The sequence below is a fragment of the Oncorhynchus masou genome, chromosome 18, assembly GCF_036934945.1.
Source record: "Oncorhynchus masou masou isolate Uvic2021 chromosome 18, UVic_Omas_1.1, whole genome shotgun sequence".
In the NCBI taxonomy this organism is placed as follows: Eukaryota; Metazoa; Chordata; class Actinopteri; order Salmoniformes; family Salmonidae; genus Oncorhynchus; species Oncorhynchus masou.
The window spans coordinates 39,911,182-39,926,267 of NC_088229.1; the positions used below are offsets into that span (position 1 = coordinate 39,911,182).

The window sequence follows — 15,086 nt, forward strand, 5'->3', positions numbered from 1 at the left end:
TCTCTGCTTCTTTCTCTGCCTCTTTCTCTGCATCTTTCTCTTCCTCTTTCTCTGCTTCTTTCTCTTCCTCTTTCTCTGCTTGTTTCTCTGTTTGTTTCTCTGCCTCTTTCTCTGCTTCTTTATCTGCCTCTTTCTCTGCTTCTTTCTCTTCCTCTTTCTCTGCTTGTTTCTCTGATTTTTTTCTCTGCCGATTTCTCTGCCTCTTTCTCTGCTTGTTTCTCTGCTTATTTCTCTTTCTCTTTCTCTGCTTCTTTCTCTGCCTCTTTCTCTGCCTCTTTCTCTGCTTCTTTCTCTGCCTCTTTCTCTGCTTCTTTCGCTGCCTCTTTCTCTGCCTCTTTCTCTGCTTGTTTCTCTGGTTATTTCTCTGCTTCCTTCTCTGCTTCTTTCTCTGCTTCTTTCTCTGCTTGCTTCTCTGCTTGTTTCTCTGCCTCTTTCTCTGCATCTTTCTCTGCTTCTTTCTCTGGTTGTTTCTCTGCTTTTTTCTCTGCCTCTTTCTCTGCCTCTTTCTCTGCTTATTTCTCTGCTTGTTTCTCTTCCTCTTTTTCTGCTTGTTTCTCCGGTTGTTTCTCTGCCTCTTTCTCTGCTTCTTTCTCTGCCTCGTTCTCTGCTCCTTTCTCTTCCTCTTTCTCTGCTTCTTTCTCTGCTTGTTTCTCTGCTTCTTTCTCTGCCTCTTTCTCTGCCTCTTTCTCTGCTTCTTTCTTTGCTTGTTTCTCTGCCTCTTTCTCTGCTTCTTTCTCTGCCTCTTTCTCTGCTTCTTTCTCTGCCTCTTTCTCTGCTTCTTTCTCTGCTTGTTGCTCTGTGACTCTTAGCTCTTTAGAAATGTACACTCGGATGCTTCCAGTATAACACCAGATAGAGTGTTGTATATGTTCTAACTGGTCTGAACACCAAAGGCCTTAAGCAGAGTTTGGCAAACAAACTGATAGGACACCATCTTGGCAAGTTGGCGCTGACCTCAGCTAGCACACCCACAGCAATACCTCTGAAGGTTTGTATATGCGTGCATGTATCCCTACACGTGGCTCTGACTGTTCTCTTCCCCGCTCCTCTCTGTTAGTTCCTGTGTACGGTGGTGGCCATCCTGCTGCACTATTTCTTCATGGCCACGTTTGCCTGGCTGTTTGTGGAGGGGCTCCACGTCTACCGCGTGCAGACAGAGGCTCGCAACATCAACTACGGAGCCATGAGGTTCTACTATGCCATCGGGTGGGGTGTGCCTGCCATCATCACAGGTACACACACATACACACGTAGAATATGCACACACACAAACACACACATGCATACTCACAGACACACACACACGTACAATATGCACACACACACACGTACAATACGCACACACACACACATGCATACGCACAGACACACACACGCACGCACGCACACACACACGCAGACTCACGTCTTAGGATGATAGGCTAGATATGACAGAATAGATTTGACTGATTCTTAAAAACAGCCACAGTGACGCACATTACATCTAGCACTGACTCACACACACACATACACACAGAGACACATACACAGACACACACACACAGACACGCACACAGACACGCACACACACACACGCGCACACACACACACACACAGTGCTACCTCATCTTGCTCTCTCTGTGTTCAGGTTTGGCGGTAGGGCTGGACCCTGAGGGCTATGGGAACCCAGACTTTTGCTGGATCTCCATCTACGACAAACTCATCTGGAGCTTCGCTGGACCCATCGCCATCGTACTCCTGGTATTGTCTCTCGTCATTCTATGTCAGCCACTTTGTTAGTGCCGGTTCCCTGTGTTCGCCTGTGTACCTCTGCAGTCTCTCGTCATTCTGCGTCAGCCACTTTGTTAGTGCCGGTTCCCTGTGTTCGCCTGTGTACCTCTGCAGTCTCTCGTCTTATGTAGGTCTGCCTCATTGCTGTCTCTTTGTTACAGATAAATGGTGGGATGTTTCTGATTGTGGCGCGCATGTCCTGCAACCCCTCCCAGAAAGAGACCAAGAAACTACCTGTCATGTGAGTGACCCGGAGAGGTTGGACCAATGACATAACAGGCCGGGCTCTGCTGATGATGAGGAATATACAATGTTCCTATTGCAGGAACAGATCGTTCAAATTCAGCCATAAAGGCCTCTTTGTTTTTTTTTTTTAAACCTTTCTGTTTCTCTCTTTCGCTGGCGTTCACGCGCTCTCTCTCTCTCTCTTTTTTACTCTCTGTTCTTTTCCTCTTCCTCCTGCTTCTCCAGTGCCACGATTCGCAGTGCCTTCCTCCTGCTGCTCCTGGCCACCTCTACCTGGTTCTTTGGGCTGATGGCTGTCAACAACAGTATTCTAGCCTTCCATTATGTCTTCGTTATACTATGCTTACTGCAGGTACTGCACCTGTCTAGTGTGTGTGTTTGTGTGTGTGTGTGCCCTCAATTAGAGCGTGTGAGTTGCTTTTCGGTCTTGCTGAGTACTTGGTGGTGTGTTTTGGAGTTAGTGTGTGTTAATGCGTGTTATTATGTGTTAATGTGTGAGTTCCCCTCGTTCCCTCTGCCCAGGGTCTTGCTGTGTTCCTGGTGTTCACGGTGCTGAACGCCGAGGTGCAGGAGGTCTGGAAGTTGTCGTGTTTGGGTAGGAAGAGCCCCAATGAGGACGCGCCCAGAGCCCCACAAAACCCTGTGAGCATGGCCCACACACACACACACACACACACGGCAGGTAGCCTAGCGGTTTAGAGCATTGGGCCAGTAACCGAAAGGTCAATGGTTTGAATCCTCGAGCCGACTAGGTGATACATCTGTCGACGTGCCATTGAGCAAGGCACTTAACCCTAATTGCTCCTGTAAGTCACTCTGGATAAGAGCCTCTGCCAGAAGACTTGCCCATTTTGCTACCCATCCTACACTGCACATCATCTGGCTCTATTCAACCACACACATCACCCCACAATCCACATCAGCACACCCTGGCCCTCTGGGCTGTTCACGTGACCCAGATTCCACAATGCACTGTGCTTAGCCGACCTTGTTAAGATTTGTACCACTGACTCATCTGGGGAATGGTTGTTGCTGTGTGTTCTGTTATTAATTCGTATTCGACTAGCGCGGTTTGACCTGGAAAGTCGATGTGTGCTCCTGAATGTCTTTTTGAACACGTGTGTGTGTGTGTGTGTGTGTGTATCCAGGGTCAGAATCCCTATAACAATGCGTCATTGCTGGAGCAGAGCGGACTGCACCGCATCACCCTGGGAGCCTCGACTATCTCCTCCGTCAGCAGTGCTCGGTCAGTAGGCTGTCTGAGATACACAGGGTCTGAAACACGCAGATGCGGTTTCCCTGACACGGACGAAGCTTAGTCCTGGACATAAAAGCTATTTCGGTGGAGATTTTCGATTGACCATGCTTTTTAGTCCTATAGTAAAGTCAATCTGTGTCTGGGCAACTGGCCCAATGTGTGCATGCACTGCAGACTTCCATTTTTTTGTATACTGTATAATGTGTAGACCTACAGTGCATTCGGAAAGTATTCAGACCCCTTGAGGAGAAATGTCAGAAACTCCCCAAATACAGGTGTGCCAAACTTGTGGAATCATACCTAAGAAGTCTTGCGGCTGTAATTTACTACCAAAGGTGCTTCAATAAAGTACTGAGTAAAAGGTCTGAATGCTCATGTAAATGTGATATTTCTGTTTGGATTTTTTAAAATCAATTTGCAAAAAATTCGAAAAACCTGCATTTGCTTTGTCATTATGGGGTATTGTGTGTAGATTGATGAGGAGGGGAAAACGATTTAATCCATTTTAGAATAAGGCTGTAATGTAACAAAATGTGGAAAAATCAAGGGGTCTGAATACTTTCCAAATACACTGTATATTGACTTGTATCTGAACTTTGATAAAAGGTATAGATGAGTAATGTAGATTAGGCTGATGGAGCCTCTGCCTAATGTAGTGGTCAGTAGTCTCAGTGTGTGTGATGGAATGTGTGAATACTCTGGTTAACACCTCCGTTCCCCCCATAGAGAGAACCTGCTGGCCCGCCAGGCCTTGGAGCACAATCTGGGACACACTGGCGCCACAGACCTGGACGTGGCTATGTTCCATAGAGACGGAGGTACCCCCTGCACACACACACAGACACAGACACACACACACACAGAGACACACACACAGAGACACACACACACAGAGAGACACAGACACACACACAGAGACACAGAAACACACACAGAGACACATAGATACACAGATACACACACACACACACACAGAGAGAGACACAAACACACACACACACAGACACACACACACACAGAGACACAGACACACACACACAGACACAGAGACACAGACACACACACACAAACAGAGACACACACAGAGACACACACACACAGACACACACACAGAGACACAGACACACACACAGAGACACACACACACAGACACACACACAGAGACACACACACAGAGACACAGACACACACACAGAGACACAGACACACAGAGACACACAGACACACACAGAGACACAGACACACACAGACACACACTAGGGGTGCACGATATGGGCAAAACAAATTGTGTCAAGCTGGTTGCAATTCCCAAAAGATTTTGCACCAAATAAAACTGTTGGAGTCATAAAAATACATGAATTCATATTAAGAAGCAAAGTGGAAAAGCAGCATGGTTCTTGTTTGGAACAATCTGTTGACTGCATCTGACTTAACAGAACAACGTATAGTGGATCTCGCAGCATGGAGGAGGAACTGTGCTGCTTGATTGGCAGGGGGAGGGGCTTGGTGTGTGACGTCACAGCCACAAGAGGAGAGAAAGGGAAAGAGACGACAAACGGAGCAACCTAGTAAAGACACGCGGCTGAGGGGCCTTTTAAAAGATTTCATGCGATATGGATTGCAATATTGTGATTTTGATGCGAATTTGATTAATTGTGCAGCCTTAACACACACACGCACACAGGACTCTAGGAGGGTGGCATTGTAATACAAATAAACACATTCATAAACACTCCAGGGTTATAATACTGTATACAATACAAGTAAAAGGATAACAAATGTGCATCACCTCTTTTTGCTTTTAATAGTAACTGACACTATAACTGGTTCTATAACCTCACTCTCTCTCTCTGTCTCTGTCCATCTCTTTCTCTCTCTGTGTCTCTCTCTCTCTCCTCTCATTCTGTCCATCTCTTTCTCTGTCCATCTCTTTCTCTCTGTGTTTCTCTCTCTCTGTGTCTCTCTCTCTCTCTGTCCATCTCTTTCTCTCTGTGTCTCTCTCTCTCATTATGTCCATCTCTTTCTCTCTGTCTGTCTGTCTCTCTCTCTCTGTCCATCTCTTTCTCTGTCCATCTCTTTCTCTCTCTGTGTCTCTCTCTCATTCTGTCTGTCTTTCTCTGTCCATCTCTTTCTCTGTCTGTCTGTCTGTCTGTCTGTCTGTCTGTCTGTCTCTATCTCCTCTCATTCTCTATGTCCATCTCTTTCTTTGTCTGTCTCTCTCTCTCTATGTCTCTCTCTCACTCTGTCTGTCTCTCTCTGTCCATCTTTCTCTCTCTGTCTCTCTCTCTGTCTCTCTCTTCTCAGGTGAGGACTCGGACTCAGACTCGGATCTCTCTTTAGAAGAGGAACGTAGTCTCTCCATCCCCTCCTCCGAGAGTGAGGACAACGTTCGTCTCCGTGGACGCATCCAGCGTCGCTTCAAACGCACCAATCACAGTGAGCGGCTTCTCACAGAGCCCGCCCACAATGGGACCAAAGGTATACAGACACACGCAATGGGAATAGATTCACAAATCAAAGCAATTTTTATGTTATGTATGTATATATGTATGTGATACCTATAAATGCCATACCAATATGCAAACACACTGAAAGTGTCAGACACAGAGATCCATAAACCAATAAAAATGAATATGCATTTAGAAGTATGACTTCTACAAAAACCTCTTTATTTGGAATTGTTGGCCAGTGGTGATTGTCCATCTTTGTGTGTTAGACCTGGATGGCAATGATCTGCTCTCCTATTGGCCAGCGCTGGAGGAGAGTGAGGTCCACTCCCTGCAGAAGTGGGGCTCAGAGCGCCGCCTAGGGGCTGACTACAGCAAGGACGCCACAAACAACAACCAGCCTGAGGCGGCACTGACCAGCGGGGACGAGAACGGTCTGACAGGACAGTCAAACCGCCACCGCAAGGGTGCGACACACGCATGCAGGCACACACAAGCACATACACACACACTCTCAGACACAAACACACGCACACACACATACACAGCCTGACTACCACAGAAAGGGTCACAAACTCAGTAACCTTGCTATTCTGTTAATGACCTCCTGGACTTCTTGATGGGCCGCTCCCCAGGTGGTGAGGGTAGGTAGCAACACATCTGCCACGCTGATCCTCAACACATGGCAAAACCTATTCCCCCTCAGGAGCCTGAAAAGATTTGGCATGGGTCCTTAGATCCTCAAAAGGTTCTACAGCTGCACAATAGAGAGCATCACTGCCTGGTATGGCAACTGCTCTGCCTCCGACCGTGCTACGAGTCTGAAGTAATTTAGTGCTACAGGTCTGTAGTCATTTAAGCAGGTTGCCTTAGTGTTCTTGGGCACAGGGAATATGGTGGTCTGCTTGAAACATGTTGGTATTACAGACTCAACCGGGGACATGTTGAAAATGTCAGTGAAGACACCTGACAGTTGGTCAGCACATGCCCAGAGCACACGTCCTGGTAATCCGTCTGGCCCCGCGGCCGTGTGAATGTTGACCTGTTTAAAGGTCTTACTCACGTCAGCTACGGAGAGCGTGATCATACAGTCGCTCGGGACAGCTGATGCTCTCATGCATGCCTCAGTGCTGCTTGCCTCGAAGCGAGCATAGAAGTGATTTAGCTCGCCTGGTAGGCTCGTGTCACTGGGCAGCTCGCAGCTGTGCTTCCGTTTGTAGTCTGTAATAGTTTGCAAGCCCTGCCACATAAGACGAGCGTCAGAGCCTTGAAACTGAAAGCGCGAACCACTGCTTTCAATCAGGGCAAGGTGTCTGGTAACATGACTGAATACAAACAGTGCAGCTATTCCCTCCGTAAGGCTATCAAACAAGCTAAGCGTCAGTACAGAGACAAAGTAGAATCTCAATTCAACGGCTCAGACACAAGAGGCATGTGGCAGGGTCTACAGTCAATCACGGACTACAGGAAGAAATCCAGCCCAGTCACGGACCAGGATGTCTTGCTCCCAGGCAGACTAAGTAACTTTTTTGCCCGCTTTGAAGACAATACAGTGCCACTGACACGGCCTGCAACGGAAACATGCGGTCTCTCCTTCACTGCAGCCGAGGTGAGTAAAACATTTAAATGTGTTAACCCTCGCAAGGTTGCAGGCCCAGACGGCATCCCCAGCCGCGCCCTCAGAGCATGCGCAGACCAGCTGGCTGGTGTGTTTACGGACATATTCAATCAATCCCTATACCAGTCTGCTGTTCCCACATGATTCAAGAGGGCCACCGTTGTTCCTATTCCGAAAAAAACTAAGGTAACTGAGCTAAACGACTACCACCCCGTAGCACTCACTTCCGTCATCATGAAGTGCTTTGAGACACTAGTCAAGGACCATATCACCTCCACCCTACCTGACACCCTAGACCCACTCCAATTTGCTTACCGCCCAAATAGGTCCACAGACGATGCAATCTCAACCACACTGCACACTGCCCTAACCCATATGGACAAGAGGAATACCTATGTGAGAATGCTGTTCATCGACTACAGCTCGGCATTCAACACCATAGTACCCTCCAAGCTCGTCATCAAGCTCGAGACCCTGGGTCTCGACCCCGCCCTGTGCAACTGGGTACTGGACTTCCTGACGGGCCGCCCCCAGGTGGTGAGGGTAGGTAACAACATCTCCTCCCCGCTGATCCTCAACACTGGGGCCCCACAAGGGTGCGTTCTGAGCCCTCTCCTGTACTCCCTGTTCACCCACAACTGCGTGGCCACGCACGCCTCCAACTCAATCATCAAGTTTGCAGACGACACAACAGTGGTAGGCTTGATTACCAACAACGACGAGACGGCCTACAGGGAGGAGGTGAGGGCCCTCGGAGTGTGGTGTCAGGAAAATAACCTCACACTCAACGTCAACAAAACTAAGGAGATGATTGTGGACTTCAGGAAACAGCAGAGGGAACACCCCCTATCCACATTGATGGAACAGTAGTGGAGAGAGTAGCAAGTTTTAAGTTCCTCGGCATACACATCACAGACAAACTGAATTGGTCCACTCACACAGACAGCATCGTGAAGGCGCAGCAGCGCCTCTTCAACCTCAGGAGGCTGAAGAAATTTGGCTTGTCACCAAAAGCACTCACAAACTTCTACAGATGCACAATCGAGAGCATCCTGGCGGGCTGTATCACCGCCTGGTACGGCAACTGCTCCGCCCTCAACCGTAAAGCTCTCCAGAGGGTAGTGAGGTCTGCACAACGCATCACCGGGGGCAAACTACCTGCCCTCCAGGACACCTACACCACCCGTTGTTACAGGAAGGCCATAAAGATCATCAAGGACATCAACCACCCGAGCCACTGCCTGTTCACCCCGCTATCATCCAGAAGGCGAGGTCAGTACAGGTGCATCAAAGCTGGGACCGAGAGACTGAAAAACAGCTTCTATCTCAAGGCCATCAGACTGTTAAACAGCCACCACTAACATTGAGTGGCTGCTGCCAACACACTGACACTGACTCAACTCCAGCCACTTTAATAATGGGAATTGATGGGAAATGATGTAAATATATCACTAGCCACTTTAAACAATGCTACCTTATATAATGTTACTTACCCTACATTATTCATCTCATATGCATACGTATATACTGTACTCTATATCATCGACTGCATCCTTATGTAATACATGTATCACTAGCCACTTTAACTATGCCACTTTGTTTACATACTCATCTCATATGTATATACTGTACTCGATACCATCTACTGTATCTTGCCTATGCTGCTCTGTACCATCACTCATTCATATATCCTTATGTACATATTCTTTATCCCCTTACACTGTGTATAAGACAATAGTTTAGGAATTGTTAGTTAGATTACTTGTTGGTTATTACTGCATTGTCGGAACTAGAAGCACAAGCATTTTCCTACACTCGCATTAACATCTGCTAACCATGTGTATGTGACAAATAAAATTTGATTTGATTTGAGAGCCGGTGTAGGACGATTCAATCTTAGCCCCGTATTGGCACTTCGCCTGTTCGATGGTCACTAACTGGTATGGCAACTGCTCGGCCTCCGACCGCAAGGCACTACAGAGGGTAGGGGCCAAGCTTCCTGCCATCCAGGACCTCTATACCAGGACCTCTATACCACTGCTACTGTCTGTTGTCGTCTATGCATAGTCACTTTAATAACTCTACCTACGTGTACATACCACCTCAAATAACCGGTGCCCCCCCTTTACACCACCCTGTCTGTTGTCATCTATGCATAGTCACTTTAATAACTCTACCTACACCAAATAACTGCTACTGTCTGTTGTCGTCTATGCATAGTCACTTTAATAACTCTACCTACGTGTACATACCACCTCAAATAACCGGTGCCCCCCCCTTTACACCACTGCTACTGTCTGTTGTCATCTATGCATAGTCACTTTAATAACTCTACCTACGTGTACATACCACCTCAAATAACTGGTGCCCCCCTTTACACCACTGCTACTGTCTGTTGTCATCTATGCATAGTCACTTTAATAACTCTACCTACGGGTACATACCACCTCAAATAACCGGTGCCCCCCCCTTTACACCACTGCTACTGTCTGTTGTCATCTATGCATAGTCACTTTAATAACTCTACCTACGTGTACATACCACCAAATCAAACTGCTACTGTCTGTTGTCATCTATGCATAGTCACTTTAATAACTCTACCTACGTGTACATACCCCAAATACAGGGGTGCCCCCTTTACACCACTGCTACTGTCTGTTGTCATCTATGCATAGTCACTTTAATAACTCTACCTACGTGTACATACCACTTTGCACCACTGCTACTGTCTGTTGTCATCTATGCATAGTCACTTTAATAACTCTACCTACGTGTACATACCACCTCAAATACAGGGGCCCCCCCTGCCCTGTTGTCATCTATGCATAGTCACTTTAATAACTCTACCTACGTGTACATACCACCTCAAATACAGGGTGCCCCCTTTACACCACTGCTACTGTCTGTTGTCATCTATGCATAGTCACTTTAATAACTCTACCTACGTGTACATACCACTTCAAATACAGGGGTGCCCCCCCCCTTTACACCACTGCTACTGTCTGTTGTCATCTATGCATAGTCACTTTAATAACTCTACCTACGTGTACATACCACTTCAAATACAGGGGTGCCCCCCCCTTTACACCACTGCTACTGTCTGTTGTCATCTATGCATAGTCACTTTAATAACTCTACCTACGGGTCTGTTGTCATCTATGCCCCCCCCTTTACACCACTGCTACTGTCTGTTGTCATCTATGCATAGTCACTTTAATAACTCTACCTACGTGTACATACCACCTCAAATAACCCCCCCTTTACACCACTGCTGCCCCCACTTTAATAACTCTTTACACCACTGCTACTGTCTGTTGTCATCTATGCATAGTCACTTTAATAACTCTACCTACGTGTACATACCACCTCAAATAACCGGTGCCCCCCCTTTACACCACTGCTACTGTCTGTTGTCATCTATGCATAGTCACTTTAATAACTCTACCTACGTGTACATACCACCTCAAATAACCGGTGCCCCCCCCCCCTTTACACCACTGCTACTGTCTGTTGTCATCTATGCATAGTCACTTTAATAACTCTACCTACGTGTACATACCACCTCAAATACAGGGGTGCCCCCCCCCCCCCACTGTTACACCACTGCTACTGTCTGTTGTCATCTATGCATAGTCACTTTAATAACTCTACCTACGTGTACATACCACCTCAAATACCACCTCAAATAACCGGTGCCCCCCCTTTACACCACTGCTACTGTCTGTTGTCATCTATGCATAGTCACTTTAATAACTCTACCTACGTGTACATACCACCTCAAATAACCGGTGCCCCCCCTTTACACCACTGCTACTGTCTGTTGTCATCTATGCATAGTCACTTTAATAACTCTACCTACGTGTACATGCTACTGTCTGTTGTCATCTATGCATAGTCACTTTAATAACTCTACCTACGTGTACATACCACTTCAAATACAGGGGTGCCCCCCACCACTGCTACTGTCTGTTGTCACACCACTGCTACTGTCTGTTGTCATCTATGCATAGTCACTTTAATAACTCTACCTACGTGTACATACCACCTCAAATACAGGGGTGCCCCCCCTTTACACCACTGCTACTGTCTGTTGTCATCTATGCATAGTCACTTTAATAACTCTACCTACGGGTACATACCACCTCAAATAACCGGTGCCCCCCCCTTTACACCACTGCTACTGTCTGTTGTCATCTATGCATAGTCACTTTAATAACTCTACCTACGGGTACATACCACCTCAAATAACCGGTACCCCCCCTGTATATAGTCCCACTGTTGTTATTTCACTGCTGCTCTTTATTGACTTGATACTTTTATCTTTTATTCTTATATGTATTCTTTTGAAACTGCATTGTTGGTTAGGGGCTCGTAAGTAAGCATTTAACTGTAAGGTCAACACAGGGGCCCCTCAGGGGGCCCAACAATACCTGTTGTATATGTATGTGACTAGTACAATTTGATTATATTTATTATTACTGTACAGATTCATGTAAACTCAAACACCAAAATACATATTGACCTTTCCTTTTTCTAATCTCTCCCTGCTGACTCAGGCATCTTGAAGAATCGCATTGACTGTCCCCCGGCCCTGCAGGGTCTCTCCGCCATGGGCCAGGTCCCCAGCGAACTCTCCTGGTACCGCACCTCCACCCTGGGCCACAGGGGCGTCCCGGCAGCCTCCTACGGCCGCATGTACTCTGGGACAGGCTCCCTGTCTGGCACTGGCTCCTTGTCCCAGCCTGCCTCCCGCTACTCCTCCAGGGAGCATCTGGATTCTCTGGCACGCCGCCAGCTCTCCAGAGACCCCCTGGGCCGCCAGGCTGGAGGAGGATCCCAGAACCGTCTGGACCGTCAGGGCCCCCGGGACAACCTGGACCTGCTACCCCGCCGCCGTGAGCCGGGCCTAGACAGAGCCTCCAGGGAGAACCTGAGCAGCTCCAGAGACAGGCTGGATGTCCACCAGCACAGCGCCCACACCTCCCGGGAGGACTTGAGTGGGAATGGAGGTGTGGAGCCCGGTCTGGGAGGGTCGCGCTCCCAGCTCAACACCCTGACGCGGCGCCAGGCCTCCTCCCGTGAACACCTAGGAGGAGCGCTGATGAGCAGCCGCTCCCGTGAACAGCTGGAGGCCAACGGGGGTGGCGGGGTGACCCAGTCCCAGCCCTGCAGGGAGTGGCTTCGCACCCTGCCCCCCCGCCAGCACTCACACCCTGACCAGCCCCAGCCCTCCTCCCCTCCGGCCCCCATCAGTGAGGAACCCCAGGAGCCCTCCCTACCCCGCCGCGGCCGGCTGGACTCTGCCCCCCTGTGTAGGTACCCCCTCCCTGCCCCCGGCGCCCCCCCCAGCCGCCACCCGTCCAGCGAGCACCTGGACATCCTGTCCTCCATCTTGGCCTCCTTCAGCTCCTCCGTGCTCACCCCCCCAGCACCCTCCTCTGCACAAGGACCCTCCCCTCCCCGCCCCACTCCGCCACCTCTCACAGCATCTCTGAAGTCTCCCCAGACTCTGAGTAAGTCCTGCACTCTCACTCAGCTTCATCTACCTGCTTCCTCTCCTCTTCACACTCCTGCTCTGCTCTCTTTCTCTATCCTCAGACATCCATCCTTTTGGTTCCTATCAAAGATGTGATGATTTGGATTATAAACGTGTCCTAGCCTGCATGTCAGGAGATGCACACTGAGTGTACAAAACATTATGAACGCCTGCTCATTCAATGACATCGACAGACCAGGTGAAAGCTAGGATCCCTTATTGATGTCACTTGTTAAATCCACTTCAACCATTGTAGATAAAGGGGAGAAGATAGGTTTAAGACATGGATTGTGCATTTGTATCATTCAGAGGGTGAATGGGCAAGACAAAATATTGAAGTGCCTTTGAACAGGGTATGGTAGTAGGTCCACCAACCAAAGGACATCCAACCAACTTGATACAACTGTAGGAAGTATTGGAGTTGACATGGGCCAGTACCCCTGTAGAATGCCTCAACAAATTGAGGCTGGGGTGAGGGGTGCAATTCAATATTAGGAAAGTGTTCTTAATGTTTTCTACACTCAGTGTATATAGCATTCCTCAGTTATGTTACTTCGGCTTGCCACTGATTGTGGGGGCTCTCTTTTCTCTTCACAGAGTCAACAGAAGTGAAGGACAGTCTTGATGACACCCTCCATATCCCACAATGCATTGTGTTTTGTATTGGGGATACCAAGGACTGTGTAGGGGGCCGGGGAGAGGTCAAGGAGCACCCTGGACTGCTGAAGCACCCTGGGATACTGTAGGATCTAAGAGTTGAAGAAAGGCAGACCGTGAGATTGGAGTTTGGAGGTGCCTGGTTCGTTCTGTTATAACCAGCAACCAGTATGGGGAGGAGGGCTATACGATGAATAGCTGGCTACCTTAGCTACTAATGTTTAATGAACTTCGATCCTCAGATTTAGTCATGAACACAAGAATCGGAATTGAACCGCTAAGAAAAAGATGAACCTGTACATAACATTTTTATACCTTTTGTATCTTTTTCATCAGAGGCGAAGGAAGAAAAATAGCCCTTGAATCAAAATACCGTTCTCCTGAAACGTTTCCTCAAACCCGTCAGCTATATGTATAAAACTAGGGACAGGGGTCGGTTAGTGTTGATTGGATGAGATTGTGAGACCTGATAGGACGAGGAAGGTGTTGGGGGCGGGTGATTGTAAACAGGAATGAATTCTATGGAAGAGAGGATCTGACAGAACAAATGATTGTGAACAAGAAAGAAAGTGAACATACTTTGATATTTGAGAGGCTTGAGTATCTCATTCTTCAGTTGCTCAGAATACTGTTTAGATGGAAGTGCTCTGTGAATCCAAGAAAAGACCCACTGCTTTTGAATGTCAGTCATCTATTCTGCAACATCATCTATCTCTCTCTGTGCTACTGTATATCAGAAACAAAACACCAGTACCGTTACATATCTAATAGTTTCTCTGCCTGATATTTGGTTAATTTTAGTGTACAAAACCCTCTGTTGGGAAAATGGTCACGTAAACCTCTGGGATTTATAGGGGTATGAGAGGTAGAGAGAGAACACGTTTTGGTTAGCACCTAAAGGCAAGATCAGAGGACGAGTCACCGGTGCACCAGCTGTTCCAGGGCCATAACAGGAGAACACGTTGCACATGTAATAACACGACACTAAACAGACGCGTGGACCAGAGAAAGAAATGTGGGTCAAAAAGAGAGAAGCAATCGAGGGACTATTACTCATTAGAGGAAGGACGGAAAGACAGACAACGACTCGTCTCTTACACCCGGCGGTCTGCAAACCTCTTTTCAACGACCTGCTTTAATCTTTTTATGTCTTTGGGTAAGTTAATATAAATGTGACAGTATTATTGCCAAAAATCTCCCCAGGGTCCCCGATATCCATCCTTCGCTATATTCCATCTACGTTTAACTGCTCCAGTTATTTTGCAACTGGTCAGTTCTTTTTGATATGATTTATTACTGCAGTACCGTTAACTTGTACAGACATAAGATATATATTATTTATTACTTTGTCATTTTGTGTGAGAGTATGTTATTTATAAAAGAGAGTGTGCAGCGGTATTTGTTCAAATGTCTTTTTTTTTTTTAAAAACATGTAATGTTTCGTATGAGCTGACTCTCCCACTGTGACAAAATGCATTGAGAGAAAAGGAAGTGTGAGAGAAAAGAGGGAAGTCATTGAAGTGTAATGATGGAGGAAAGGAGGGAGGGAGAGAG

At 47.5% G+C, this 15,086-nt stretch overlaps 1 protein-coding gene across 1 annotated transcript in view; it reads left to right on the forward strand.

The window, feature by feature from the left end:
* LOC135504578 (cadherin EGF LAG seven-pass G-type receptor 3-like) overlaps positions 1-14,930 on the forward strand; it is an 82,801-nt gene extending 67,871 nt beyond the window's left edge. Inside the window, 11 exon segments of the mRNA XM_064923287.1 lie at positions 1,058-1,232; positions 1,628-1,740; positions 1,932-2,011; positions 2,242-2,368; positions 2,539-2,658; positions 3,165-3,262; positions 4,001-4,092; positions 5,579-5,752; positions 5,991-6,188; positions 11,896-12,852; positions 13,473-14,930. Coding sequence (XP_064779359.1) covers positions 1,058-1,232; positions 1,628-1,740; positions 1,932-2,011; positions 2,242-2,368; positions 2,539-2,658; positions 3,165-3,262; positions 4,001-4,092; positions 5,579-5,752; positions 5,991-6,188; positions 11,896-12,852; positions 13,473-13,621 — 2,283 coding nt within the window. The 3' untranslated portion in view covers positions 13,622-14,930.
* The last annotated feature ends 156 nt before the right edge of the window (positions 14,931-15,086 follow it).